This window comes from Monocercomonoides exilis (assembly GCF_001643675.1).
Source record: "Monocercomonoides exilis strain PA203 chromosome Unknown scaffold8-1962414, whole genome shotgun sequence".
Classification (NCBI taxonomy): Eukaryota; Preaxostyla; order Oxymonadida; family Polymastigidae; genus Monocercomonoides; species Monocercomonoides exilis.
In genome coordinates this window covers 330,874-358,860 of record NW_027150553.1, presented here as the reverse complement: position 1 = coordinate 358,860, position 27,987 = coordinate 330,874, and the positions used below count along the sequence as shown (strand labels likewise).

The 27,987-nt window shown below is 38.1% G+C and overlaps 10 protein-coding genes across 10 annotated transcripts; 4 read left to right on the top strand and 6 right to left on the bottom strand.

The window, feature by feature from the left end:
- Window positions 1-171: 171 nt before the first annotated feature.
- Window positions 172-2,532, bottom strand: MONOS_8154 (uncharacterized protein; the record flags this gene model as incomplete). The annotated part of the gene is made up of 1 exon (XM_067878540.1): window positions 172-2,532. The coding sequence occupies one exon, from the start codon at window positions 2,530-2,532 to the stop codon at window positions 172-174; it is 2,361 nt and encodes a 786-aa protein (XP_067732842.1).
- Window positions 2,533-7,533: 5,001 nt separating this feature from the next.
- Window positions 7,534-7,992, bottom strand: MONOS_8153 (uncharacterized protein; the record flags this gene model as incomplete). The annotated part of the gene is made up of 1 exon (XM_067878539.1): window positions 7,534-7,992. One exon carries the CDS (start codon window positions 7,990-7,992, stop codon window positions 7,534-7,536), a length of 459 nt encoding a protein of 152 aa, XP_067732841.1.
- A 121-nt stretch (window positions 7,993-8,113) lies between these two features.
- MONOS_8152 (uncharacterized protein) lies at window positions 8,114-8,455 on the bottom strand (the record flags this gene model as incomplete). The annotated part of the gene is made up of 1 exon (XM_067878538.1): window positions 8,114-8,455. The coding sequence occupies one exon, from the start codon at window positions 8,453-8,455 to the stop codon at window positions 8,114-8,116; it is 342 nt and encodes a 113-aa protein (XP_067732840.1).
- A 1,727-nt stretch (window positions 8,456-10,182) lies between these two features.
- On the bottom strand, window positions 10,183-10,593 carry MONOS_8151 (uncharacterized protein; the record flags this gene model as incomplete). Its single annotated transcript, XM_067878537.1, has 1 exon — window positions 10,183-10,593. One exon carries the CDS (start codon window positions 10,591-10,593, stop codon window positions 10,183-10,185), a length of 411 nt encoding a protein of 136 aa, XP_067732839.1.
- A 1,037-nt stretch (window positions 10,594-11,630) lies between these two features.
- Window positions 11,631-11,958, bottom strand: MONOS_8150 (uncharacterized protein; the record flags this gene model as incomplete). Its single annotated transcript, XM_067878536.1, has 2 exons — window positions 11,631-11,819; window positions 11,872-11,958. 2 exons carry the CDS (start codon window positions 11,956-11,958, stop codon window positions 11,631-11,633), a joined length of 276 nt encoding a protein of 91 aa, XP_067732838.1.
- A 365-nt stretch (window positions 11,959-12,323) lies between these two features.
- Window positions 12,324-12,629, bottom strand: MONOS_8149 (uncharacterized protein; the record flags this gene model as incomplete). The annotated part of the gene is made up of 1 exon (XM_067878534.1): window positions 12,324-12,629. The coding sequence occupies one exon, from the start codon at window positions 12,627-12,629 to the stop codon at window positions 12,324-12,326; it is 306 nt and encodes a 101-aa protein (XP_067732837.1).
- An 8,599-nt stretch (window positions 12,630-21,228) lies between these two features.
- On the top strand, window positions 21,229-22,512 carry MONOS_8148 (uncharacterized protein; the record flags this gene model as incomplete). Its single annotated transcript, XM_067878533.1, has 3 exons — window positions 21,229-21,632; window positions 21,674-22,247; window positions 22,342-22,512. 3 exons carry the CDS (start codon window positions 21,229-21,231, stop codon window positions 22,510-22,512), a joined length of 1,149 nt encoding a protein of 382 aa, XP_067732836.1.
- Window positions 22,513-22,554: 42 nt separating this feature from the next.
- Window positions 22,555-23,346, top strand: MONOS_8147 (uncharacterized protein; the record flags this gene model as incomplete). The annotated part of the gene is made up of 1 exon (XM_067878532.1): window positions 22,555-23,346. One exon carries the CDS (start codon window positions 22,555-22,557, stop codon window positions 23,344-23,346), a length of 792 nt encoding a protein of 263 aa, XP_067732835.1.
- A 26-nt stretch (window positions 23,347-23,372) lies between these two features.
- Window positions 23,373-24,168, top strand: MONOS_8146 (uncharacterized protein). The gene has a single exon (XM_067878531.1). The coding sequence runs from the start codon at window positions 23,445-23,447 to the stop codon at window positions 23,994-23,996; it is 552 nt and encodes a 183-aa protein (XP_067732834.1). The 5' UTR covers window positions 23,373-23,444; the 3' UTR covers window positions 23,997-24,168.
- A 63-nt stretch (window positions 24,169-24,231) lies between these two features.
- On the top strand, window positions 24,232-25,176 carry MONOS_8145 (uncharacterized protein; the record flags this gene model as incomplete). The annotated part of the gene is made up of 1 exon (XM_067878530.1): window positions 24,232-25,176. The coding sequence occupies one exon, from the start codon at window positions 24,232-24,234 to the stop codon at window positions 25,174-25,176; it is 945 nt and encodes a 314-aa protein (XP_067732833.1).
- Between the last annotated feature and the right edge of the window lie 2,811 nt (window positions 25,177-27,987).

Sequence of the window (27,987 nt, the reverse complement as noted above, 5' to 3'; positions counted from 1 at the left end):
TACAAAAAAGAAAAACAAAAAGGCCAAGCAAAAAGTAAAAAGTGAAGCAAATATCAATAAAATCGTTGAAATGATGCAAAGATGCTGCTCAGATATTTGTGTGCAGGTTGGCACAAATGAAAACACAATCAATCTTCAGCACCTTAAAATAAACATATGAAATGAAAACAATCATTCTTTCATCCAAATTGGTGGTTCAGTCTCAACGTAATATTTCCAGAGATCTGACATTGTCATTCCACTCTTGTCTTTAAGTGAATTGTAATGCCTCATCCACTCCGGTGGCTCTGTCTTGACTTCCCTTATCCACCACATCGCCATTGTCCTTCCATCCCTGTCAGAAAGCGCAATTCTATGTCTCATCCATTCTGGTGGCTCTGTTTTCACATATTTAATCCATCCCATGGCCATCGTTTCCCCGTCTTTATCTTCAAGAGCGTTTCTGTGCCTCATCCATTCTGGCGGGTCTGTTTTAATCCAGAAAATCCAATTCATTGCCATTGTCCTTCCACTCTTATCAGAAAGTGCTGCATCATGTCTCATCCATTCAGGTGGCTCTTTTCTGACATGAACGATCCACTTCATGGCCATTGTCCATCCATCCATGTCTGCAAGCACCTTGTCATGTCTCATCCATTCTGGGGGTTCTGTTTTCACATATACGATCCATATCATAGACATTGTCCGTCCGAATTTATCTGCAATCGTATTGTCATGTCTCATCCACTCAGGAGGTTCTGTTTTTTTCTCCATAATCCACTTCATCGATAATGTCCTCCCTTCCTTCTTGCCTTGCGCGTTATCCATTGTCATCCACTTCGGAGGCTCTGTCTTGACTTCCCTTATCCACCACATCGCCATAGTCCATCCTTCCTTGTCTGCAATTTCATTCTCATGTCGCATCCATTTCGGTGGTTCTGTTTTGATACTTGAAATCCATATCATAGCCATTGTTGCTCCGTTATTGTTGCGAAGTGCGATGTCATGCCTCATCCACTCTGGTGGTTCTGTTTGAACAAATTGAATCCAATACATAGCCATTGTAAATCCGTTATTATCAGCAAGTGTGTTGTTGTGTCTCATCCAATGTGGTGGCTCTGTTTTGACACTTTTGATCCACAGGATCGCCACTGTTCGTCCAATCTTATCAGCAAGCGTGTTGTTGTGTCTCATCCATTCTGGTGGATCTGATTTAGCACATTCAATCCACCACATGGCCATCGTCCTTCCGTTCTTGTCGCAAAGTGCAGCATCGTGCCTCATCCATTCTGGTGGTTCTGTCTGAACATATTTGATCCACTTCATCGCCATTGTATTTCTCAGGACATCGATTCGTTCTATGTCATGTCTCATCCATTCTGGAGGTTCTGTTTTGATCTCTTGAATCCAAAGCATGGACATTGTCCATCCGTTTTTATCAGCAAGTGTAATATCGTGTCTCATCCATTCTGGGGGTTCTGTTTGAACAAACTGAATCCAGAACATAGCCATTGTCTCTCCACCGCTATCGCGAAGTGTGATGTCGTTCCTCATCCACATTGGTGGCTCTGTCTTCACATTTTTGATCCACAACATTGCCATTGTTCGTCCAAACTTATCGGCAAGTGTGTTGTCGTGTCTCATCCAATTTGGTGGTTGTGTCTTTTTCTCAATAATCCATCTCATTCCCGCTGTTTGTCCATTTTTGTCTTTCAATGTTTCATCAAATGTCATCCATTTCGGTAATTTAGTTTTAACAAATAACTTCCAATAATCAGCCATTGCCCGTCCTTTCTTGTCTTTCAATGAATTGCAATGTCTCATCCATTCTGGTGGCTCCTTTTCAATAGATTCGATCCAGAACATGGCCATTGTCCTTCCTTTCTTATCGGCAAGTGTAATGTTGTGTCTCATCCAATGTGGTGGTTCCGTCTTCACATGATTAATCCATATCATCGCCATTGTTTCTCTGTTCTTATTAGTAAGTTTTATATCATGTCTCATCCACTTCAGAACATCTGTTTTAACTAGCTTTATCCACAGCATGGCCATTGTCCATCCGTTATTATCAACAAGTGTAGCATCATGTCTCATCCAGACTGGTGGCTCTGTCTTGATTTCCTTTATCCAATGCATGACCATTGTATTTCCTTCCTTGTCTGCAACTTCGTTGTTATGTCTCATCCACTCTGGTGGGTCTGTCTTAGCATTTGCAACCCATATCATGGCCATTGTTACTCCGTTATTGTTGCGAAGTGTGATGTCATGCCTCATCCATTTCGGTGGATCTGTCTGAACATATCCAATCCACAGCATGGCCATTGTCCATCCATCTGAATCTTTAAGTGTTGTTTCATGTCTCATCCATTCTGGTGGTTCTGTTTTGACATCTTGAATCCATAATATAGCCATTGTCCATCCATAAGAATCTTTAAGTGTTATATCATGTCTCATTTCCAACGGAGGTTCTGACTTCTTTTCAATAATCCATCGCATTGCTTCTGTTCTTCCATCCTTGTCCCTTTTCAATGGATCACTTTTCAATTTTTGCATATCTGTTGTATATCTTATTTTACCGCTCAAAGCTTCGGTTTCGCTGCTCGTCCTGCAATATAAGCAGAAAAAATGTCAATCGTTAAAATCTATAATTTGAAATAATTATTATATATATGATCATATTTGAATATTTTTTTAAAAACTGTTTATCATCTTTTAATAAATAAGAAAATGAGCACAAAGTGATTGCATGATTTTTGGCAGTGTTGCATTATGTTATTCAAACATTTTTTTCAAAACAGAAAAAAATTTAATATTAATTATTTTTATTTTTATTTCTTTTGACGTTCGTTTAACAAGTTGTAAGTGAATGAAAATGAAAAGCCAAGTTGTGAAAAATAGCAAACCTGCGAATTAATGATGAGTCTTATATTTTCTGCTCTTTTGCTTTTGCGCCAAAACTCTCAGAAACATAAGATGAATTTTCACCAATTCATTTCTATTTTATTTTTTATTTTTTCATTCACATTTCAAATCTCTTCAGGGATGCATTCATTTGTATCAGCCACAACAAGAGTTGAGTGAGTGAGTGTGTGTGTGGCAGAAGAGAAGGGAAAGATGAATGCCATTCACTCTGATGGAGAACATGCACATTCTGAAGAGAGGCTGAAATGCTGCCTTTGGAATAGAAATGGCTGAATGAAAAGACAAAAGCCAAAGAGAGAAAAGAGAAAAGAGAGAAAAGAGAGAAAAGAGAGAAAAGAGAGAAAAGGGATGTTTGAATGGAAAATGGGAATGTTCAGAGCAGATGGACAGGAAAAGAATCTGACACGCAACATCATTCAGAATGAGAAGTGAGAGAAGAAAAATTAATTGTGAAAATGAGAAAGGAGAAGGAAAAGGAAAAGGAGAAAAAGGAGGAGGAGGATAAGAAGAAGAAGAAGAAGATGATGATGGTGATGATGATGATGAATAGAATAATTTTCTTCTTCTTCTTCCTTTTCTTCTTCTTCTTCTTTGAATGCATATTTATAAGATCTTTCAATTTTGATACCTCAATTGCTGATAATGTATTTTGTGGTTACAACAAAAAGGAGAAAAAGTTTAACATATTTTAAATAAATAGGTGAAATAGGTTGTGGGGATTAAAAATAACAATAAAAATAAAAATAAAAATAAAAAGAGAGAAATTGAGAGGAAAAGCTGTGGAGTGCCCAATCAGCGGTTGAGGAGCAACAAGAAGGTTCGACGTCGCACACAATAGCCTCCTCCTTTGAGCGAGTCAATGCAGAGCGCACAGGAATTGGAGCAGATGAAGTTGGTCCAGGAAGAGAAATAGTTATTTTGGATGTTGGGAGTGCTGAAGGAGAACAATAAGCAATTGAGGCATCCACGCTCACACTCACTTCCTGCCATTGGTGGAGATTTTATCAAACTGTGCACCAGAGATGCTCGTATCTTTGATATCAGTTGTTGCGCTCGTTTAATGGAACAGAAAAGCATTCCATTCACACACACATACACACACACACGCTCTCTCTCTCTCTTGTGTCTTTAATACTTTTTGTGAATCTTGTCCTTCCGGTTCCTCTGGAGCGTTAAATGCATCGGAAGCTTAATTCTTGTCTGAGAGGTATCCCAATGAAGCCTTGTGGTGGCTGCTAAGTGAACCCAATTGTCAAAGATGCCTCAAGTTCCACTGAAGAGCAATGAAGGAATACGGATGAGCTGGCAAGAGATGAGGAAGACACGTTCAGATCAATAGAACAGTTGGGGAGATTGACTGCAGTTGTGCAGCTGTTTCGCTCTTATATGTTGTGGCAAAGCTGATTGAACGAGATGGATGTGAAGGAAGAGAATGTTATTCTGAAGGAGCTTTCTGACAGATTTGTTTTAGAAAAATGAAGAAGAACATCGCTTTTGCTAATAATTGCGAGAACTGTTGCAAAAAGATGTTTTTCAAAGCGACTTATTCCATCGTCGAACACGAACGTTGTTGAAGCTGCCTTGAGAGCGAAGAGGTTGATGTGGAAGAGAAAGAGGCAGGAATTGGGGAGAGCTCAAAGCAGCGTGTAGCTAAGATGGATATGCTTGTCTGATGGAGAAAAGATCCAAGTGGAAGCAGTGAGTGATCTATCGAGAAGGCAGAAGAGTGAAGAGTGGACTGATTCGAAGGAGGAGTGGAAGGAGAAGGGGCAGAAAGTGAGGATGCAGGTGTTGAGAAACACAACAACAGAGAGCTGAAGAAGGCGAAGCGAGCAGAAACAAGACTTTTCAAGACAGACCCGACTCGTATATTGGTGAGGCAACTCAAGCTGTCGATGTGAAGGACTGCTGCAGAGAGGGAAGCATAGGAGTCAAGAGGAGGAACCTGTGAACTGGCTAACTAAAATCTGTTGGGCGAGGAAGAAGGCAATGAAGGGAAGAAGATCGACATGAGGTTGGAGCTCAGCAGGGATGGTAGATGCTGGAGCAGTAAATGGTGGCTTTTGTGGTTAGAGAAGGCCTTGTGAAGTTGGGGAAAAAGAGGAATATACTGACTTGATAGAAGATGCAAGAGCACCGGAGAAAGACTTCGTTCAAGGCGAAGAAGAGGTTGAGGATGCAGAAACAGATGGAAGAAGCGTTTGCAGGCGGATTGCAGTCGAGGCACGCTATTGCAGCCCCCCCTCAGACCTGCTCTTCGCTAACACAGCCTGTGAATTCAGATGACTCGGTCAGGCAGTTGACTGCGTATCTCCTCATTGCATGCACACAAAAACAGAGCCAATTTTTTTGTGTGTGTGAAAGATGTTGGTGATGTTTGCGGATTCCAGAACGATGACTATTATGGTGTCTGGGGCAGGCAGCCCCGAATCAGCGGAGTTAACCAGAACAAACGGGCAGATGGCAACACGAGAGGCAGGCCCAACAAGCAAAGAGAAAGTGAGCGGAGAAATACAAGTTTTATTGAAGGGGATGCAAAAACGATGTGGAAAAAAGAAAATGATGAGGATACGTGGACGATGGTTCAGCTTTTGAGATACATGCACCCTTCTGTTTTATTAACCATTGCATGAGCAACGAGCATAAACTGAGTCTGTGCGGAATTCGAACAACAAGACAAAAGCAGCGAAGTCAAAAGGGTAGATGCCTAAATCAATGATAAATGATGAGGAAAAGAAAAAGAAAACCAGAGGAGAAGCAATGCTTTGAAGATTCGTAAGGAGAATCGTGTTTATTGGTGCGTAGGATGATATTTTAGAAGAAAAGGTGTAACTTCATGAAATATTCAGTTTTTTCAAAAACATTTTCAATCACATTTTTATAATTTGACTTGATCAACAAATCAATTGAATAACGATTTTTATTTAATTTATTTTTCTGTCCAATAATATATAAACAAATAAAATAATTGTTTGTGCAACAAACAGTTAACAATGATTTCGAATTGTTGTTTCTTTATTTATTTTCTTTTTTTATTTTGATATTTTTGTCCAACAGAAATTATTTTTTTTTTTTTCATTTAAACATTAAATGTTGTTTTTGAATAAGAATATTATAAACATAAATATTTAATTATTATGTGACAAATACCAATAAATGAACAAAATGAAAAAAACCGGAATCTAAAATGAAAATCATGCAAAAGAATTTTTGTATTATTATTTACTTAATATTTTTTTGCAGTAATAATTTTTATTGATAAAAAATTAACAAAAATTCTTTCCCAATCACATGGAATTCTTCAAAAACCGTTTTTCAACAAAAGAATCGGAATTAATGCTTTATTGAATGAATTATGCAAAGAATACAGGACAATATCGGTTTCTCAATGACTGCAAAAGGAAAAATTCTGATAATTATACTCGAAATAAATATTATCAATGAAAACTCTTTAAAAATATGAGAGTTTCATTTTCGTGTTGATTGAATGAAACAACAACAAAAAAATAGGAAATATTCGGAGATACAAAATATCATACAGTTTGTGCATAAAATACCGGACATCGCTAAAAATACCGGACAAGTCGAGATCTCAATAACCGCAAGAGGAATAATTCTGACAATTTTCCTCAAAATACACCTCATCAATACTAACTCATTTGAAAAACAAGACTTCACTTCAGCTTCATTTGTGCTCAGAAAAAATTATTAATGAAAAATCGGAGAAACTCAAAATCCTATTTCTCTGGTTTTTTTCAAAAATAAATTTCTTCTGTGCATAAATGAAGCTATTTTGAAAGTTTTGTATTTCAAATGAGTTTGTATTGATGAGATGTGTTTTGAAGAAAATAGTCAGAATTATCCCTCTTGCGGTTATTGAGAAATCGATCTTGTCCGGGATTTTATGCACAAATTGTATTTCTATAATATATTCAAAATTGTTTTTCATAATATTCAATTGGTTTGAATGGAAAAGTTTTGAATGTTAAATGAGTTAAAAAAGACAAGTTGGGTGATTTTTTTTGATATCATAAAAAATTACGAAGTTTGATCATAAATTTTTTTCATAAATGGTGGGGTTGAATCGATAAAATATTTGTAAAATTGTGCGAAAATATAGTTTAATATATTGTTGTTGTTATTTAAAAGTTGTTTTTTAATCATCACAAGTTGTTTTCATAACAAATATCTTGATATAAAAATAATTTCCGAAAAAAATATCGAAATTTCAATAAACATTGCAAAACATAAGTTATCTTGCTTGAAAAGCAAGATAATAATTGTTTCAATGCTCAATAAATCAATTTTTTAAATGAAGAATGTCAAATAATGTTATAGAAAAGAAAGTTCAAAATTGACGTTGAAGATCCAAAAAAATATGTTGAAAAAAAACAATTAACAAAAATACAAAAACACAAATATGATAGTTATGCAAGATATTTCACAGGTGACCAACAGTTTGCAGTTTCCTTCGATTTAATAACAAATAATTCAAAAAAGAACTTTAAAAGATTTATTCGTTAAAAGAAGTGACAGATGAAAATAAAAAAAACATTGTTTTAAAAAATAAAACAATCCAATTTGTGAATTTTCATTGTTCGCACAAAAAATGCTTCCATCAAACAAAATTCTTCACATGCTTTTTTTCATCTTTCTCTCTCTCTGTCTTCTATCCTCTTCCTCGTCTTTTTTATACATTTGGATGTCTTCCTCCTCAGATGCTCTGCTGTTGTCTGGCTTCTTGTTTTCCATGCTAACTCCACAAACGCCACTTGCATTTGTTATCGTGCTTATACCAGAAGGGAATATGTCCCTCGACCACTGTGCCCTCGCCTCCGTATCCTTGTCGCGCCCTTTTCTCTTCATCGCTGCTTTATCTACTTCTGCGACATTCACACCACTCTTAATCTTCTCCTCTTTGCTCACTGGCACTCCCCTCGTGACCGTCTGCCCACCTGCTCTGGCTGCTTCGACTGGCTTGGCTATCCCAGACCCCAGGACAGCCATCGCTCTAGACCCTGCCAACATCACCAACATCGTGCGCACAGGCAATGGGCCAGCTGTGGTGTATGCAGAGAGGGGATATGCCATCGACTATGCTGCTGAGGCGTGTGTGCTCACCAGCTGCGTGAGCGAAGAGTCGGCCGAGTGCGGAGCCGCAATAATGTGCCTTGACTGCGACAAGTCGCAGCTGAGTGTGTCGGCGTGCATCCTAACACAGTGCATCTGCTCCCGCACAGCAGGCAGGGGTGGAGACCTCTTCCTCGACTGCTCCTGCCCTGCTGGCGCCACTCCCATCCACCTCTCCATCCTCAACCTCCGCATCGCCCTTTCCATCGGCAACATCCTCTTGATCTCCTCCTCCTCCTCCATCGAAGCCCCGACCTCTCTTGCTGAAAAGCACGTCAAATCCGTTGCGTGGAGTCTTGTCCCTGTTCACTTCGCCACACCCATCGCCATTTCTTCTGATCTGTCTCCTTTTTTGCAACACGACCACTCTGCTGTTGTCACCTTTCTCATCACTTGCATGCGCTCCAGCTTCCACTTCTTCCATTCCACTTTCATATCCACCTGCGCCACAGTCTTCGACTTCTTCGATTGATACCTTGATGTGTCCTCCTCCCTCTTTTCCGCAGACGACCAGCCTGTCCGCCTAACCTAACCCTAACCTTTGTGCTTCCCGAAGTACCCTTTGCATCTCCAACATATCTGTCCATTCCCTCCACATCACCTGCTTTGATCTTCGCGCACTTCCCGCTAACTCCCTCTCTTTCTCCCAAGCATCAACACATCTGCTATCCGTTTTTCCAGCCTGTGTTCCTGTTTAACGATGGCTCCAGCTGCTCCCTCGAGCATCTCATTGCAACAGATCTTGCCGTTGTTGCGGGCAGCGTTGTTCTTCTCAATCCTCTGGCCAATCCCCCTTCTTCTTCTCCTTGAAAATCAAATCAGCCAAAAAGCTTCTTCAGTATGATGACTCCGTCTTCACCTCTCCCTTGTAAGGCAAGATTAAATGTTGTGTTCACGTCTTCATCATTCAACTCACCAACAATAGCAGCGCTATGCAGAATAACCACTCCATGCTCAGCAACCTCATCTGCTCAGATGCAGCCGTACTCAACATTTCATTGCTTTGGAAAGAAAAATGAACGTTCCCTGGTTTCAATAAGTGGATTTTCAACAACGAATGAGTTCTCCTGAGCACCAACTCTCAGTGCCCTTCCTCGCTCTTCGTATCTGTGCTTTAGGGCTGTCATGAATGAGTGGTTACATATAGGATGATTCAGATATTCAACGAACTGCTTCAAACTTTGTTGTCACTTTCTGTTTTGGTTCATCATCGTTATCTCTTCAAACTTTTCATCTTTTCCATATTTTCTTTTTTTCTTTAAAAATCTCTTCAATTTATTTTCCATCCAATTTCCATTCATCGTATTCTGTCTGAAAATGTTCTTTTTTCTCTATATATTCACTCTCTTCGTCATCTTATCAATCTTCTTCTCATTTTCAACGTGTTTCTTTTTTTGGATAATGCCCTTTTATATTCTCAAAAAATATCTTATACAGATGCCAAAAATGAAGAAATCCAATCAAATGAAGTGAGCGATGATGGTAAAAGAGTGTGAAATGATGTTTTTGGTTATTATGAAGAAGTTTGAAATGAACAGGAAGAAGAAGCCCAAAAATCAGAAAAAGTCGGTGGAGAAGAAAAATAATAAAAAATGTCGAAGAAGAAGAGGAAGAAGAGGAAGAGAACGAAGAAGAAAAAGAAGGATTATGAGATTTCGCAGAAGGCAGAAGCGGAGAAGACGAATTAATAAGTATTGAGTTCATCGTATTTCTCACGGATTCGGAGAATTTCATGTCTTTGTTTAAGAGTTTTTGGGATTGGATGAGAGGAATATAGGAAAGGTGAGAAGTGAAACAGAAAGAAAAGAGGAAGAGGAAGAGGAAGAAGAAGATTGCGGCATTGACATAAGCAGAGCAGGGACGAAAGTTGCAGGAAAAGATGATAGAGCATCCTTTTTTAAATGAGGAAGTCTACAAAGAAAAAAGACTCCGCATCGCAGAATTCTTAGGAATTACTTCAGATGGCTGGTAGAAAAAAAGAAGAAAAAGATCAAATTGAGAAGAAAATGAAGGAAATGTTTGTTGACGATGCTGAAGTGGAAGAGAATGAGTCGAAGGAAAAGGAATATAAATTGAAGATGGAGAATAATTTGATGTGAATGACGGAGAAGAGGGAGAAGGAAAAGGAGATTGCGAAAGTTAAAAGAGATGTTACTGAGAGGAGGTGATGCTTGTCTGCAGCTTATGTGGAAGTGTAGTTGAGAATTGGTCTATCTTTATCTGACAGGGATGTTCTACTCCTCCTCTTACTGTTCCTGATGCATTTATCGCATTGCCAACTGAAGTTGTATTAGCTCCATCAGCAGCAGCGTTTGAAGATCCATTCATATCCTGTGCGTTTGTTGCAACATTCGATACCAATGAAGAAGACTGAGGCTTAGATGTTTGCTGAACGGAAGCAAAAGCGGAAGGTGTGGCTTGTTGTGTGAATGAAGCACCAACAGCCTTCAACAGCTGAATGAGAGAAGCAGAAATGAACATCGAAGGAGAAGAAGAAGGTTTCTGGTTATGGTGTGTCTCGAGAATGGCTGATATTTCGTGGAACAAGGTCTTCTTCACCATCAGCTTGCGAAGAGCGGTTGCAACAGCGTTGAGTGCAGTGCGTGCGGCCAGTGTACGAAGCAGCAGGCGATTGGACTAAGCTGCAGAAGGGCCGAGGTGTTGCATGGAGAACGAGATGATGGAAGGTGTTGTGCTGGAGGATGACATGGACTGAGAATCAGAAAAAGAAGTGACGCATGAGGTGAATAGAGAAGGGATGGAGAACACGAAGATGAAGTGAAAGATACTGAAAGCATTTTTGAAAGAAGAGTGTGGACGATGGAAGTGAGTGGATGAAAAAGCATGAGAGGGCACGCATTGATAAAAAGCACTCATGAAAACTTTAGAGAAGAAGGCAGAATTGAATGCTTCTCTTTTTTCTGTGGATGTTCAATGAGCGGCGGAGCAAACTGAAAAGATGGATTTGTCAGTTCGAGTAGAATTTCTCCGATGGATGGGACACACGCTGTTATTTAAGGAAGAACGAAAATGGCATTTTCGAAGGCAGAAAGCTGAATTTGCTCATCTTCAAAAAAGACAGACGAAGCAAACAAAAGTGGGTCAAGCAGAATATTCGCATTGATTGCATATAACTCTCTTTCCATTGCATCCAAAGAGAAGTTATTGCCATCATTCTTTCAATTGATCTTGTTCTGCACATCAGACACAGTGCCAAATGTTTTTCTCTCTTCACAGAACAGCTCAACTGTCTCTTGCCTCGTCCCCTCCTTCAACAGCTGCCCTTCTTTCTCCTCTCCACACATTCATCTCCTTTCTTATATTCATAATCATTTATGAATCTCTCGCTGCATCTTCTCCTCCCAAACGAAACAGCCTCATTCCACACAGCAGGGTAATAAACGAGTTCGCAGCATTCTCCAAAACTTCCCCCGTTGCCCAAGCGTTAGATGAAGGAATCGTAATGGGTTTCGGAAGCTGAGGTGACCAAAGCTGGTTGAAAAGATGGGATAGCACCTTTCCGAGTGAATAAAGCAAAGCAGCTCCTTCTTTTTTCTAAATCTGCTGCATCGACCGCACATACAGCTTCTTCAGCTCTATCATCTTTCTGCCTTTTCTCCCAAACACAGAAGCATTCCCAAAGTCATCTGCTCCTCATCCTCCTCCTTCTTGCATTGACATTTGCATATCCTGTCTGGATAGACAAACTCGCTAATAAACAAGCCGTGGCAAACCCGTTCGCTGAAGTTGTTCTGAGGTATGTCTGCGTTGATCTGCAGAGTTCTGCTCTGATGGCAGATAAGACAAGATGTCTTCGTGACACAGAAACAGCAGCCAAACTGTAATTGCTGCGTCTTCTGCGCGGGCTCTGCAGCGCTTCTCTGCCTCATTCTGATCCAATTGCATTCTCATCTTCTTCTTTCGCATTGTTTTCCTTTGTGGACTTGGCTGAAGTGAAGGAAAACTGCAGATAAGTCGGATTGAGCTCTCCGCAGACGATGGTCAGAGTGTGTGAGAAATTGACATGCGACTTCTTATGATTGCTCTTTTGGGATGTTGATGAAAGCGTCTTTCGCTGCTTGGGAGTGAAACTCATAGCAGGGAATGTGTTTGAGTCTTCTTTTCTTTCTGCTGCCTTGTCTGTTTTAATAGGCATTTGACGTGTCAGCAGATCATGTTATATCGAAACAATCGTCATCACCGCTAACGTAACTATCATCGCTATCTTCAAGGTCTTTGTCTTCGCTGTCTTCTTTTGCTTCTTCACTGTCTGTTGCACCTGCTCCGTTCACTCACTCTTTCCTCTCTTCATTTCGAATCAAATAGTTCATGTTCTTCCCTTTCACTTTCTTCCACATCTTTCTTTTTTGCTTCTTTGCCTTGCTTTTCTCTTCCTGAACGAGATTTGCATAAAGTCCAATATCGGTTGGATTGATTGTTGGAATGATCCTTCCATGTATCTGCTTCAGTGTGTTCTTCATCAATTTCGTAAGTGAATCTCTTTTCTCCCTGTCCTTCATCTCAGTTGTTATAAATGTTGCTTCGATTGAGCTGTTTTCTCTTGTTTTTTGCTGAGTTGAATGTGGTAGAGGTGCCATATTCAAAATTAATCTGATCTTTTTCGGTGTCTGCCGATTTGCTCGTGTGCTTGTCATGGATATCTTTGCACTGAGAATCCTGTTTAACTCCACGTCTTCTTCTTCTTCTTCCTCCTCCTTATCATCCACTTCCTCTTCATATTCATTCCCATCAGTGTTTCATTCACTTCTTCCACTTGTCTCACTCGTGTCAGACTCAGAAGAGTCAAATGTAATGCTGTCATCTTCCATATGCAGCAGCTCCAGCTCTCTCGAAAGCAGCTCACTCAGCACATCATACGAACTCATCGTCGAACTTGTCTTTGATTGAAATGCTCTTCCTTTCGCTTTTTCTTCCCTTTCACTCTCGCTTATCCTCTCCGCTTTTCACCTTTTTGCCTGCCACACTCCAATTCATCTGATGGAAACTCATCAAACACAGAAATAATTCTTTCCTTATCTTTCTCCTTTCTCATTTCTCCTCATCTTTTATTTCTCTTTGTTCCCAAGCTTCCTCTAACTCTTCAATGTTACAACAGTTGACTCTAAACTCCTCGCATTCTGAACAGTCACATTTGCACTTGCTCCTCCTTCGCTCTTCTTCCTCTGCTGACTCAATCTCATTGCAGTCATCATTCGCTTCCTCTTCATCTTCAGTGTCCTTCTGCGTGGGATACACAGCGGAACTTGTTTCATCACCACACGTAATAGCTTCTTCCTCTTCCTGCTAGAATAATTATTATTATTAATGTTATTTCCGCTTCCTCCCATCTTGTTTGTCAGCCCCAGCACTTCTGATTTAAATTCTGGTGGAGCTATCCTTGATTCTGCATGTTCTTTTTATTACAGATCGTCCGCTTGAAGGCAGCAAGCTCTTTTCTCCCTCTGCTTCGTTTGAGTGTTCTGCCAAGTGTGGTTGTTGGCACACTCAACAATAAAACAGAAGATAAAGGTAATGAAGAATTCTTTGTATGAATTCCTGAAATCGGGAAAGAGGAAGCTGGAAAACCAGCATTTGACGAAGCAGAAGAAGACGAAAATAAAAGACCCGAAAATAAAATTTAAAAATAAAAATAAATAAAACACCTTGAAGGACAAACATAGAATAATTTGCTTTCACTCCATTGGAAACTGGAAACAGCAAAATCCTATTCAGGATTCAGTTGGATAATAGTGAAAGAATTTCGAAGAGGAAAAGAGAAAAAGCATTCGAAATTTAATTATAGAATTTTTCATAAGTTGCAAAAAATAAGCAAAAATAGATAATCAAACACATAATTTCAAACCTTTTTCTTCGTTGAAATCCCATTACAAATATCATTTTTTTGTTGATCAGGAATTTGCAGAAATGCTCATTAGATATATCATGATAATTCCTATATAATGTTGAAGTGTTTCATTAGGTTTATAACGATTTCTGCAAATTCCAAAGAAATGAAAATTTTCTATGTTCATAGAGATCATTTTTAAGTTAAAAGTTTTTTGTTGATCTGTGAGAAAAAATTCATGAAGAATTTTTTTTGAGTGTGTTTGTTTTCTATATATGGCATTGCAATATGGAAGAAATAAAAATGATTTCAAGGAGAAAATGCTTGTATATTCGAATTTGAGTTTTTTTCGAATGGATAAAATATCAGTGAAATGAAAAAAAATTGCGTTAAAAAAATAACGATCATTCATTAGCCAAAATGATATAAAAAAACAAAAAGTACTTCATGATGTTGATCATTGAAAAAATTGAAAACAGGCAGAAATTTTCTAATCAGATTCATCAACTTTCAATTAAACAAAGTTTTATTACATAATCATAAAACATTCACCAAATATCGACAAAATGTCAACAATTTTGAACAATAAATGATATTAGAAATAACAATACAATAACAACAAATTCATGGTATCAAAGACAATTTCTAACATTTAGGAAAACTCACATTAAAGTTCAAAAACTAGCTTGTCCATTTTCCCTCTATTTTCCATCCACTCTCCACTTTCTGATATTTCTCTAACTTTGACTCAAAAAGATCAAATCCAACAAAGAAAAAAGACAGACACAATGATAAAACAACATTTCACACTCTCAACAACTCTCACTTCCAAAAACCTCACCCAAAGATCAATGAATTCCCTCACACCTCTCTCTATTAATGATTCTCGATAAATACATATATAAGCGGGACAATAACCAATTTAATTATAGGGACATTATAGGGACAAAAACCACAAGAAAACAATCGGATTCTAACTGTTGTGCACCTGGGAGGCTGTTCGTCGTATCCAGGTCCGGATAAAGCAGCCCGAATGCTGCAATATCTAATACGAACAGTCATGTCCAGCACACTTCCGATAGAGTGCCAGCTAAGCATACACAATAACTAGTTTCTTAATAAGGGACACCATTAATACAATTTTGAGATTCATTGAAAGATGAAGAGTTAAGAAGAAGCTCAAATCTCTTTGAAAGAAGATCTTGAGAAGATTGAGAAATAAGAGAAGAGTTAGATGATGTGATATCAGAGTTGAAGGTCTGTCTTGATCGTTGAACTTTTTCTTTCATTGTTGAAGATTCGAGGGCAAACAGAAAGCGTTGAGGAAGATATCCAACAGCTGAAGCACAGACAAATGAGCCCTTGCGCTCAAAATACAAGAAGTCCTTCATGTGAGGGACTGACAGCGATGGCCATGAAATTTGCTGAGATGGTACATACTCTTCAAAGAACCTCTCATGCTCAAAGTTATTGACAGATGTTGAAGATTGTGAAGTGTTTGATGATGATGTTGAGAAAATGTTTGATTGAGAAGTTGAAGAAGCTGATGTTGAAGTGTTCATGTTGTTTTCGAAGAAGTTGATCAAGTAATGAAGTGCTGTGATGTGTTCAGTTGAAAGATTGTTGTCAATTGCATTAACTAATGAACCAAATTCACTATCACAGATATTCTTTCCATGGTGCTCAGTGAAGAAATTGAGTTGTGTATTTCCCTTTTTGAGAAGTATGGATTGTTTGGAGAGGATGAAGTGAAGAAGGAAGCGATTTCGGTTGTGTGGACCCGAATCGCAGAAGAACATAAAAGTGTGAGTGTCTGTGAAGAAGTGTCTTTTGATCACAGATTCCAGACACTCAATAACAAATCTGTGATCATTTGAGAGGCAGTCGGAGAAGAAGTTGAAAGTTTTTTTTATTTGTTGATTATTTCTTTTTTGAAGTGAGATGATTGTGAATTGGGAGACTTGTTGATAGTTAAAGAACTCTTGTTGAAGTTGGTTCTTTCGGATTGGCAGTTTCCACTTCTCTTTGAGGTCGAAAACGAAGACTGCCTCTCCCTCTTTTAGATTATCAACTGTTCATTGATAATGTTTTCGTTGCATTTCTGCAACAAGACGATGTTGACGAAGAAGTTTGAGTGTGTGAAACTCTGCTTCAGACAGTCCATTTTTGTTTTAAGATGACTTTTATTTGTTTACAAGATAGTCCAACTTCTCAAACATTCCACAAAGATCTGTACGTCTTTTCGCTTTCGAAAAGTTGGTAGTGAGTTTGTAGATGTGGAGCAATGAAACTTTGATATTTGTTTCTTCGGAAAACTATTTCCATAATTTTGTCTTGGGCTTGAAGATTAATCTCTTTTCATTGGGAGAAAAGATACCCGTTTTCTTTCTTCTTTCCTAAAGTGCTTCCAATCCATAACTTGTTGAAATTGACGAAGAAAGTGGAGGAATGGAAGTTGAACGATGAGGTGGAGTGATGAATGGAGACGATGATGATGATGTTGTTGTTGTTGATGTGTTATTTAAAGTGTTGTTATTTGATGTTTCTGAAGAAGAGGAGGAACCACCAAATTGAAAAGAAGACAGTGTTGGCTTTGTTTTTTCTTTGATATAGAATGAAAGTGAAGGTGTGTAACCCTGGGAGAAAAGATCTTTCCATGATGAATTCCAATTATCTTTATCAAATTCCGAAACACTTTCATCATTGCAAATATTCCACAATACATCACTTCTTGTCTTCCTTTTCACAACTGCGATGTGATGTCCGTTTTGTTGATCCAAACGTTTGAATAGTATTTGTCCAGAAAGTTGATAAATGATCGTTTCCTGATTATCTTTTTGAAAAAGTTGAATGTTTTCTGTTGATAACCCTTTGCAGAAAGTGCGCTGGTTAACACAATCAGTTTCAATCAGAAGCGTTATCGAAGATGCAGAACAAGCAGAATCAGTGCATTCATGACAGAGGGCCAACACCTCTGGAAATGCAGCCATTTCCTCCCATCTCGCAGAACAGCATTTATCCTTGCGTGCATCACAATAAACACTATTCTTTCCATTTAAAACTTCAGTCGCAAAAAGAGATGATAGACAGTTGTGAGGAGAAGAAGAATTGATAACGATATTGTTTCACATTTCATCGAAACGGTTTGATATTTTTTGGCATTTTTGGCATTTGAAATGAGTGATTAAAACAGGATTGAAGGTGTCCTTATTTATCAACTCATCTTTTTGAAGAAGTTGGTGAAGATTGTCAAATGCCTCAGCCACGTTTTGCTGCTGTCTGCTACCATAGTTGCAGAAATCCTCCCATTTGTCAATAAGAGAAGGGACCCATGAACGCACTTTCATTCCATCTTTTGCCAGTTGTTGGCAAACACTAATAACATGCGAAGATGTGTTTTTTAAAGCTGTTTGTTTTTTGTAAAAAGATGGCTTTTGTGTGATGATAGAAGACATGCATTGAAGAAGAGATGCAAGATAGAATGTGTTTCCAAAATTGATTAATCCTTTTATTGATGTTGATGAAGAAGAATGTGATGATATAATTTTTGAAGAGGTTGATGAAGAAGGAGAAGAATTTGAATGAGGAAAATCTGTTTGATTGTTATTCATCGTGATCCATGCAGTATTATCATGATGTGAAATAACATTCTCATCGGATGGTGTGTTATGTTGAGAAGAATAAGTGTTGTTCTCTTTTGAAAATGATGAAAAAAGATTCTGAAATGCTTGTGGAGGAATAAGAGTCGGTGAAGTGGAATATTCAATTAATTGATCACTAACACACACATCATCGTTGAAAAAGGAAGTTGAAGATTCTTCAATAGAAAAAGAATTTATATTTTCTTTTTCTTTCTTTTTGAAAGATGTGGAGGATGAGGAGGATGAAAAAGATGAGGAAGATGAGGAAGAAGAGGAAGAAAAGGAAGATAAGGAAGAAGAGGAAGAAGAGGGAAAAGAAGAAGAAGAAGAAGAAGAAGAAGAAGAATTTTGTGTGTGGCTGAAAGGGAAGGAATGATGAAGGAAATGAAAATGATGAGAATAAGAATAGAAAGTGAATTCAGACAGGAAAAGAGAGAGAGAAAGAGAGAAAGGGAAGGAAGAAGAGAAAGAGAGAAGGGGAAAGAAGAAAAAGAAGAAGAAGAGGAAGAAGAGGAGGAAGAGGAAGAAGAAGAAGAGGAGGAGGAAGAGGAGGAAGTGGATGACGATTGCTTTGTTTTGAAGAATTTGTGAATTGAAATGGGTGAAAAAGACGAATGACGTTTTTGATATGATTTATTTGTTTTTCTTTTTGTTGAACCCCTTTCTCTCCTAATTGGAGTACTGATTGGAGCATCAACAGCTTGAGATGGAGAAGAATTTGTTGAAGAAGAATTTTTTTTTGAAATGGAATTTGAATTTCCATTTTGTTGAGTTGGTGTTGAAGATGAAGAAGATTGTTTTTAATATGAAGAAGAATTTTCTGTGATAATTTCTTCACACAAGCTGCTTTGTCAATAAATCTCTCATAGTCTAGCTCAGCTCGCTGCTTTTTTTTTGCAGATTGAAGCGAAGTTGAGGCTTCAGTCGAATGGGCCAACACCCAGTTGTTGCCCTTTTCCCAGTCCTGTTCATTTAAGCCTAAAATAAACAGAGAAAATTATGCAAAAAAAATAAAATGAACACAAACCACTTTTGCAAGACGGAAGGTGAGGTTTTTGAGGCGGAATGATTAATTCTTGGTTCTTTTTGAGTGTTTGCTTCGCGTTAATAAATTTGCCTTCTGTCACATCATATCCATAGTCGTGTAGATCGGACAATGATGTGTTTCGAGACAACGCCTGCAGCATTGTTGTCTGAGTGTGCAATGGAGCGTTGTTGTACACCACTGACAGGTCTTCCAGCAGCTAAATGTGATATTCTGTTTCAAAAAAAATAAATAAATAACAAATCAAATAGAAAAAAATAACAGAGAGTTGAAATGACATGTTTCACTCAATCCAAATAATTAAAGCCAAACCATTCAAAGACTTCAGCAAATCGTTAATTACTGAAGATGATTGCCTGTAAGTGTAAAACAAATAGGCAAGCAACGAATCCACGTCATCTCCGCCGATGCGCTTAATTTCATTCCAAATAACTTTGCATCGAGAATAAAGAGTTGATTGAGGTTTTGAAAAAGACTTTTTTATTTTGAAAGTGTTTTTATAATGGTTTGATGATATTAGAGATTCATAAGCAGTTGTTTGATTTAATAATACTTATTTTTTTATTCTTTAATAATGTTAGGGCTTTGAATTGACCCCAAAAAAAAATTGACAAATCGAATAATAAAAGATCTTCCAAAAATAAATAATTCATATTTATTACTGTCCTTCGGAAAATTTCCGAAAGTTCAAAACTGACATGAATTTTATCTCCTTTTCCATATCATCAGAAAAAAATATAACATCAAACAACAAAATAATTATCATTTTGAAAAATGATAATAAATATTTAGTTACAAAAAATGAGCATCTCTATCGCAATAAAAGTTTTATATAAAATAAATATTTTATTTGAGAATATTAATGTCACAACAAATGAATAAATTGGAATTTTAAAACAATTTTATTTAAGATTAGTTATTAATTTTAACAAAAAGTTCATTTTTCAATTGCGAAAAATAATAAAGTACAAAAATATATTTCATCGATAGAAATTAAAAAATGAAAAATTTTTTTTCAAAAAAATGTTTCAAAAATATTCTTTCTGAAAATCGTTCAATTTGATCTTTTCGATCAATAAAAGATTTAAATTACTTAGAAATTTGCAGAAATCGTTTCAATGTTTATTAATCACTTCTTTATAACATTTGTACCATTCACAGTCAAAAAATTATCATTTCTGTAAATTGCAGATCAACAAAAAATTCGAAATTTGAAATGGGTTTATAGCATGAAATATAATATTTGATTATCTTAAAGAAAACTTCGTTTATTGAGGAAATCGGTTTATGCATAATTCAATTCTTAATTTAATTTTTCTTTTTCTGTTAGATTCTACAAAAAATATGCCCAATTCACTTCTCTTCCATTTGACACAAATAATGTTGTTCTCTCTTTTCGCCTCTTCTCGTAAGAAGCAACAGAAGAAAATATTTTCTCAATTTGTTCGAAAATAAACATATTTCGTCTGTTTTTTCATCTATTCCACTTCCTTCCTCCTCTCCCTCCCATGATGTTTACATACAATTATCTTCGATCATTTTGGCTGTGGCAAATCAGTACTGCCTGTGTTGATTCTGGGATAGACTATCTGTTTGGAAGGGAAAGGTTATTTGAAGGGGACGGTGGCTTATGTGCCTCATGTGAGTAAGTTAAGATGAATAAAAATGAAAATAAATGATTTATTATTATTATTTTAATAACTTTATCTCTTATAAACATTATATTTATCATTTCTTTTTCTGATTATATTTAAGTTTTTTATTCTCCTTCTAATATACATCACAAATCTGTTCGTCCATCATTTCAATCACAGATTCCCTTCATCTTCAAAGATACCATCAAATCCAACATTCTCTTCCACACTTCCTTCGACCCCGTCCGCTACACTCGTGTCATTCAAGCATGTTGTCTGGAACAAAACTTGGCCATTCTTCCTGGCGGATACGAAGCAGAAGTGGGCAAAAGAGGATACAACCTGTTGGGTAGGTAGCGAATGAGGATAGCTCTGGCGAGGGCAGTCTATTCATCGGCTGAGATGTTTGTGTTTGATGACATTTTGGCAAGAGTTTAACGAGCAATGTTAAGTTGACGCTGTTTATCAAATGCATCAACCAGATGCTGAAGGGGAAGACCGTCTTGTTAGCGACACATCACACGAAATATTTGGCTAATTTTGACACAGCCATCGCGATGGAAGAGGACGGGAGGATCAGAAAGATAGGCGTGGCGGAGGAGTTTAAGGGGACTGTGAAGGAGATGGTGGTGATGGTGAAGGAAAAGAAGGAAGGAAGGAAAGGAGGAGGAGAAGAGGAAGAAGAGGAAGAAGTGAAAAGAAAGAGAAATATTGGGAGATAATTTCGAAAACAATTGTGAGAAGAAGATTAAAGATGCAAATGACATTCCTTCTCCATCATCATCATCTTCTTCTTCTTCTCCATTCAACTTGACTCACTCAAACACTTCACCGTCTCCACCCATTTCACCCATTTCACATTCACCTTCACATTTATCTTCTTCTTCTTCTTCAATCATTCAAACTCCTGTTTCTCTTTCTCCTTCTCCATCCTCTTCTTCCTCTTCCTCTTCCTCTTCCTCTTCCTCTTCCTCTTCCTCCTCTCCTTCTCCTTCTCCCTCTGAACTGGGGCATCTGAAGGAGTCCATTGACATGGAGGCTGATTCTGTATCTCTCACCTCTGTTTTGTGGTATTTCAAGCATGCATCGTTTTTTCTGCTGTTCTTGGAGCTGCTGGAGATTGTGCTGAGCAACGTTGCTCAGAATGGGCAGTGCGCTGTTCTCAACATGTGGACTGCGAAAGATGCACAGATGGAGCAGATGAACAGGACACTCAATGGACTTGGAGGAGAAAAGAGAGGGTGGGAGGAGAAGGAAAGAGGAAGGAATTTAAAAGATACATTGAATGAATCTTCATTGAATGATTCAATGATATCATCATCATCATCTAAAGAAATTAGATCCAAAAATGGAGATAATTCCAAAGCAAGAGCATCCAAACATTCACCTCAGAAAAACGCCTTCAAACGCAAAAAGCAGAAGCAGAAGAAGCAAATGTTTCTGTTCTCATTTCTGAGCCGTTTCAATCTTTCATCAGATATCTTGTTCTTCCTCTTCATCACAACGAGTCTCTTCTCCTCGTTCAGCAAGATTACGGTGCGTCTGCTGAGCAACCACTTTCAGCAGCAGTCTGCCCATGCTATCAAAACAGACATGTACACAAAGCTCTTCCACGCAAAGATGAGCTTCTTCGACACCACATCCTCCAGAATGTTGAACAAAAAACTGAATGGAGTGAACCCCATCAGCTACAGCGTGCTCCACTCCTTCACTGCCACTGCCTCCTCCCTCGCGAAGCTGCCCTCGGCACTGGTGGAGATACATTCAGCGATGCCGGCTCTTCTGCTGCCTGTTGTGCTGGCAACGAGTGCGATGGCACTGATCAGCCATTCAACGTCCATCGCAAAGCGCCGCATTTACCGATCGTTGGTTGCTGCCCGAAGCGGATCAGGGTACTTTTTCAAGTAGTGTGTGGAAGGAGCGGCAACGATCACGGTGTTTGGAGTGCAGGAGGCGGTGGAGGAGAGGCAAAGGGAGCTGTGCAGAAGTCAGTGCGATGTGGAGTTTTACAGGGAAAGTGTACGCGCTCTGGTTGCAAACATCTCCAGCTGGTATTATGATGTGCTTGAGCTGTTGACTTATCTGACTGCGGTTGTCTTGAAAGCTGCGGGGAGAAACACGTATTTTCTGCTGATGGTGCTGTAGATGTCACATTCTGCTGTTTCGGCAGGGAGGAACTTGTACAGCCAGCTTTTGTCGTTGTTCTTTGTTGTTGGGAAGATCGGGCGGATAAGAGAATTGTGTGATGTGGAGCAAGAGGGAGAGTGGACAATAAATGTCTCTGAGGATTGTATAAGAAAAAGCAAGATGATTTGATGCAGCTAATCGAAAGAAGAGAATTCGGCGAATGGAAATGGAATGGAATCTTCAAATGTTTCTTCTTCTTCTTCTTCTTCTTCTTCTTCTTCTTCTTCTTCTTCCTCTTCTTCTTCTTCCTCTTCTTCCTCTTCTTCTTCTTCCTCTTCTTCCTCTTCTTCTTCTTCTTCTTCTTCCTCTTCTTCAACATCGTCATCAAAAACAGTAATAGTCAAATTCTATAAGAAAGAAAAAATAGAAAACGATTCATCTTCATCTTCCTCTTCATCCGAACAGTCAGAAGTGAATTCTTCACAAGAAAGAGCCGAAAAAGCAGAAATCGACGAAATCATAGAAGACTTCAAAAGAAAGCATGCACCGCGTCTGCCTCTTCCTGTGATCCTTCCGCCACAAGAAGCAACTCTTCAGAATCCATCTTATGTGCCTCGAAGACAAAGACAGAGAAAAAGCAATCAAAATTCAACACAAACCTTTTTGACTCATTCAATTGCTGGCATTGGCACAGGAACAGGAACATCTCCTTCTTCATTGCCCAATGAATCTTTTCTTTCTCTTCCTCAATCATCTCCTTCTCCCTCTTCTTCCTCTTCCTCTTCCTCATCTTCTCCTGCGGTTGCTGACCCCTCTCCCCACCCCAAACCGCCTCACCGTTCTGAAATTGCTATGGCTCGCCGCATAAGAGCAATGCATCCTCTCCTCCGCCGAAGCTATCTCAACCGCTGTGCACAAGTGGCTGCTGTTTCTGGCGCTTCACGTTCTTCTTCTTCTTCTTCTTCTTCCTCGTTGCTTCACTCTTCAAGAAACAGATTCTGGCAGGCGAAGAGCAGCAGATGAGGAGGATGAGGCAGCAGTTCGGAAGAAGAAGGAAAAGACAATATTTTGTTCTCCCTCCCTATGTATTTGAGGCGCTGCCGCTGTTTGCAGAGTTTCGGATGGTGGAGCGGTATGCAGAGAATCTGGAGCAGAGGAAGAGAGAAAGAGAGAGAGCGAAGGAAAGAGAGAGAGAAGCAATGAACGAGAGAAGAGAGGAGAGAATAATTAGAGAAATGAATCAAATGAGGAAGGAATTGAAATCCACAAATGATGCAGATAACAATGATGAAGAAAATGATAATAAAGCAAAAGCAGAAGAAAACAAGAGTTTATCATTGATGAGAAGAAATTCTTTGAAGGAACCGAAGAAAAATGAAGAAAGTGAATGCCTTTCCGACAGCTCCATCGTCAGTGATGAAGAAGAGCGAAGAGAGAAGAGACGCAAACAGAGAGAAAAACAGAGGTTGATGCGAAGGTATTACCAGGCGCTTGAGCTTCAACGTGATTCTGTTGTGAATGAGGTGCTTTTGATGGTCAGACCAAACATGCTGCTTTCTCCAGCGCCGATTGACGAATCGATAAAAAGACCAGGAATGAGTGTGAATGCTGCAAAAATGAAGGAGATGATAAAGAAGGAGAGAAAGAAGAGAAAGAATGGAATAATTCTTTGAATGAAAATGGAAACAAGGAAGAAGTTGAAGGCGATGAAGATTACACGAAAGATGAGGAAGAAGAAGATGATGATGATGATGATTCACACAAAGACGAAAACGAAGAAGCGATATTGTAGGATTCAGTGAATTATCCCAAAGAAGCTGCTTCAAAAACAAAGAAAATAAAAAAGCAGAAAAGAATACAAACACTGAAAACCAATAAAAAACGGTAGAAAAGACGAAATACATTCCAATGAGCCAAAACAGATCCACTTTCATCGCAAAAGCAGCAAAAACAACTCCCTTTCCCCCACCTTCTCCTTCTCCACAGCCTAAGCAATCTACTTCAGGAAGAGGAGCCTTTGGAACGATACACTTTACGCGAGGGAAGCGAATGGACGGAGGTTGGAGAGGAGTCGGAGGGAGGGCATTGATTGTGTACAGCCAAGAGATGGAGATGGGGAGAGGAGCTGTTGGTGCACCTTCAACACCGCTGTCACCTGCTGTTGGAGGAGGAGGAATTGGAATTGGAATTGGAGGAGGAGGAGGAGGGGTGACGTTGTGTGTGATGGGGATGAAGGATTTGAACAAAGAAGTGACAAGGGCGATGCAAGATGAGTTTCAGAACGAGAAAGGGAAAGTGGACGATGAAGAAGCGAAGATCACGTTTAATTCATTGGAATCAGATGATCAGAGAGAAAAACTGCTTCGGCTGATGAAACTGCAGGAGATACAGAAGAAGAAGAAGGAGAAAGAAGAGAAAGAGAGGAAAGGAAGAAGAAAGAAGAAAAAGACAAGAAATCGTTTAGCAGCATCCAAGGAATACTACAGCCACACTTTGAGACAGGCACACCGACCAACAAGAAGGAGAACAAAAATGGCAAGCGAGGAGCAACAAGAGGCGAAAGAAAGCCAAACGCCAATATTGACAAGAGAGCGGAAATTGTACAGCATGCTGAATGATTTAGCTTATTCTAACTTTGAAGATTTGAGCGATGAACCGGATGTTCCCTGCCGCAATGTGCATATCAAAAGCGAGGAAAAGGGGCAATGTGTGTGGAAGATGCGGAAAGTGCCTGTTTATGCAGCAGTTGACGTGAGGCAAACGAGGGCTCGGTTGGATCTGATGAGTGCGCTGAAGAGCGTTAGAAAGCAAAGTCGTGCGGAACTGCGAAGAGGAAGCAGAAGAAACGCATAGAAAGGGATAGAAAGGAGCAGGGAAAGGATCGCCTCTGCTGTTTCAGAAGGAGAAAGGGATAAGAACATTCAGTAAGAACGGCGTGCCTGGAATAAAAGATGAGCTGTCGTTCTCAATATTGGTATCTTTTCTCACTTCGCAGAATTCAATGGTGATGAATCTGATACAGAAATACCCTGCCCTCAATTTGGTTGCTCCTTTTGATTCAACTGCAGAATTTGACACAAATTCAAACATTGCTTTTCATCCTCTTTCTCATTGTACTTCTTCGCTTGTCAATTCCTCTTTGTTTATGAACATCCAACAACAATCTTCTCCTTCTCTCAGAACATCTTTATCTCCTTCACTGCAGTCCCAAGCTTAACTTCTATCTTCTGCTTGTCCTGCTGCTCCTGGCTCTCTTCCTCCACTCTAACTTCCTACTCTGTCTTCGTCTCCTTCTCTTTCATTCAATTCCCCTCGAATTCATCATCAGGTCTCGTCTTTCATTCCTATTCAGAAGCAAAGATAATCATTTCTTCTAACATAGAATGCCAGCTGAAGTTATATGAAATAGAGAGAACTATATAAAACCAAGAAAAGCTGATCAGAAGGCACGAAATCAACAAGAATATCGATTCTGACTTTTTCATTTTGAGATTGAAAGAATTTCAGGAAACAGAAAAAACAAGGCGGGAAATTTTTTCTTTGAACAAACAGTTGCAGGGATTGTTTTCGAGAGATTTCACAACATCGTGCACCTTCAAAAAGTTGCGGAAGATGAAATAGTGAGGAGATAAACCTATTTATGGAAAATCAATATTTGAAGTGCTATTCCATAAAAAATGGAGCGAATGGCAGATAGACAAATTGAAATGGAAAGATGAGGAAACAGACATTTAAGAAAAGCCTTCTAATTTGCATAAATTCATTTTGAAAAAAAGGAAAACATATGATTCCTCAAAGCAACGAACGTAATTTGCATTTGATTCAGAAGAGAAAATAAATGAAGAAATGAATAAGAAGTGTTTTTATTTGAGCTGACGTTAAGGATTTTTGAAAAACAAGCAATGATATGTGCTTCAGTTGAAAGTGATATGAAAGTTCATGAATATATACATGATATGGAAAATTATCAGAATTGGAAGAAATAGTTGTGAAAATTATGAGAAAGTATATCATTTCCAGTGATTTTTGATTCAGCTACGCTGAAAGTGAGTGTTTGAGTTGGATCAAATGTTGAGGAAAGGATGGTGAAAGAGGCGTCTTGGAGGAGGGAAATGAATCCGTTGAGGGCATACTCGATGGTGGCACATGGGGTCTGTTGGTGTCTGCCACAGGCATCGGCATCAGTTCCATTGCTGGCAACGATTTTGTTCTGGGCAATGAGGGAAAGTTAGCTGTTGAACTTGGCTTTATCAAATGTTCCACGATTTCGTTTAACGTTTGATGAATCCGATGAATCGAATAAAAGGAATGGAGATTTGTTGGCTATACAAAGGTGAGGGGAAAAAAGATAAATAACTATTATTGATAAATTGGTTTCAAAAATTTTGTTTTCTTTTCTTCTTCTTTGTTCTTCTTCATAATTTTTTTTCTTTTCAATATTTTATTTTCCAATTATTGGAATTGTTTTGCAGGTCTGGAAACTTCAATTTTTATTTTAAAGATAGATTTTTCAATTTTTTTTTTAAAAAACTTGATCAAAAAATTCTTTTTAACTTGAAACATTATAAAGTTATGCTTTTTTTCATAAATAAATAAAACAAATAAATGTCTCGTCAATACGAACTAAATACTCATGAAAAATCAGTACTTGTTCACTGATCAATAAAAACCTCATTTTATTTTATTTTTTCAATTTTTGATCTTTTTTTATGTGCAGGACAGAATTCTTGCATATATGAAAAAATAAATGATTTGTTCCAAACTTTTTCTACAATCGTATTATTACACTTCTGACATTCTCGTGCAAAAAAAAATATATAAAATTTAAAAAGTTGAAAATAGTCTTTGAAAGAACTGTGTGGAACTATATTCACAAAGAAATAAATTTTGTCCCATATGGCTGACCCTTTTTGAAATCAAACTTTTGTTCGAGTTTTGATCAAAATTTTTATCTCAATTGGATTTTTGAAAAAAAATTTGTTTCTGCGATAACAACATCATGAACAACATGTATAAACAGTTTAAGTTCATTTTTTCAAAATACCATTGAGATTAAATTTTTGATCAAAACTCGAACGAAAGTGTGATTTCAAAAAGGATCAGCCATATGGGACAAAATTTATTTCTTTGTGAATATAGTTCCACACAGTTCTTTCAAAGACTATTTTCAACTTTTTAAATTTTATATATTTTTTTTTGCACGAGAATGTCAGAAGTGTAATAATACGATTGTAGAAAAAGTTTGGAACAAATCATTTATTTTTTCACAAATGCAAGAATTCTGTCCCAATTCGTCTCCAAAGAAATATTACATTTGGGACAAATAATTTGACTTCAGGCATTTTCATTGAAAAATTATGCATCTCAGATGAACTTTTTGTGATCAAAAAATTTGAAATAAATGGGTTAATATTTTAAAATACTTTGCATGTCACAAAACATAATGATATAATATCAATGATGTTTATTTGCAGATGGGGGAAAATACGGACTTTCAAGCTTTTTATGCACAAAGCAAGAAAAAATTGCTTCACTCATAACTTTATTTTTCTTTCTCAGATTTCTAAAGAAATTTGGTTTTCAAATTTGAAAACAGGCATCGTTGTAATCAAAACATTAAGTTTTCCAACATTTCACGAATGTCAAAAAATGGACACATTTTTA

What these genes read in the sequence shown, in the direction of transcription:
- MONOS_8146 (XM_067878531.1), top strand. Translation starts at nt 23,445, where the DNA reads ATGGTGGAGCGGTATGCAGAGAATCTGGAGCAGAGGAAGAGAGAAAGA.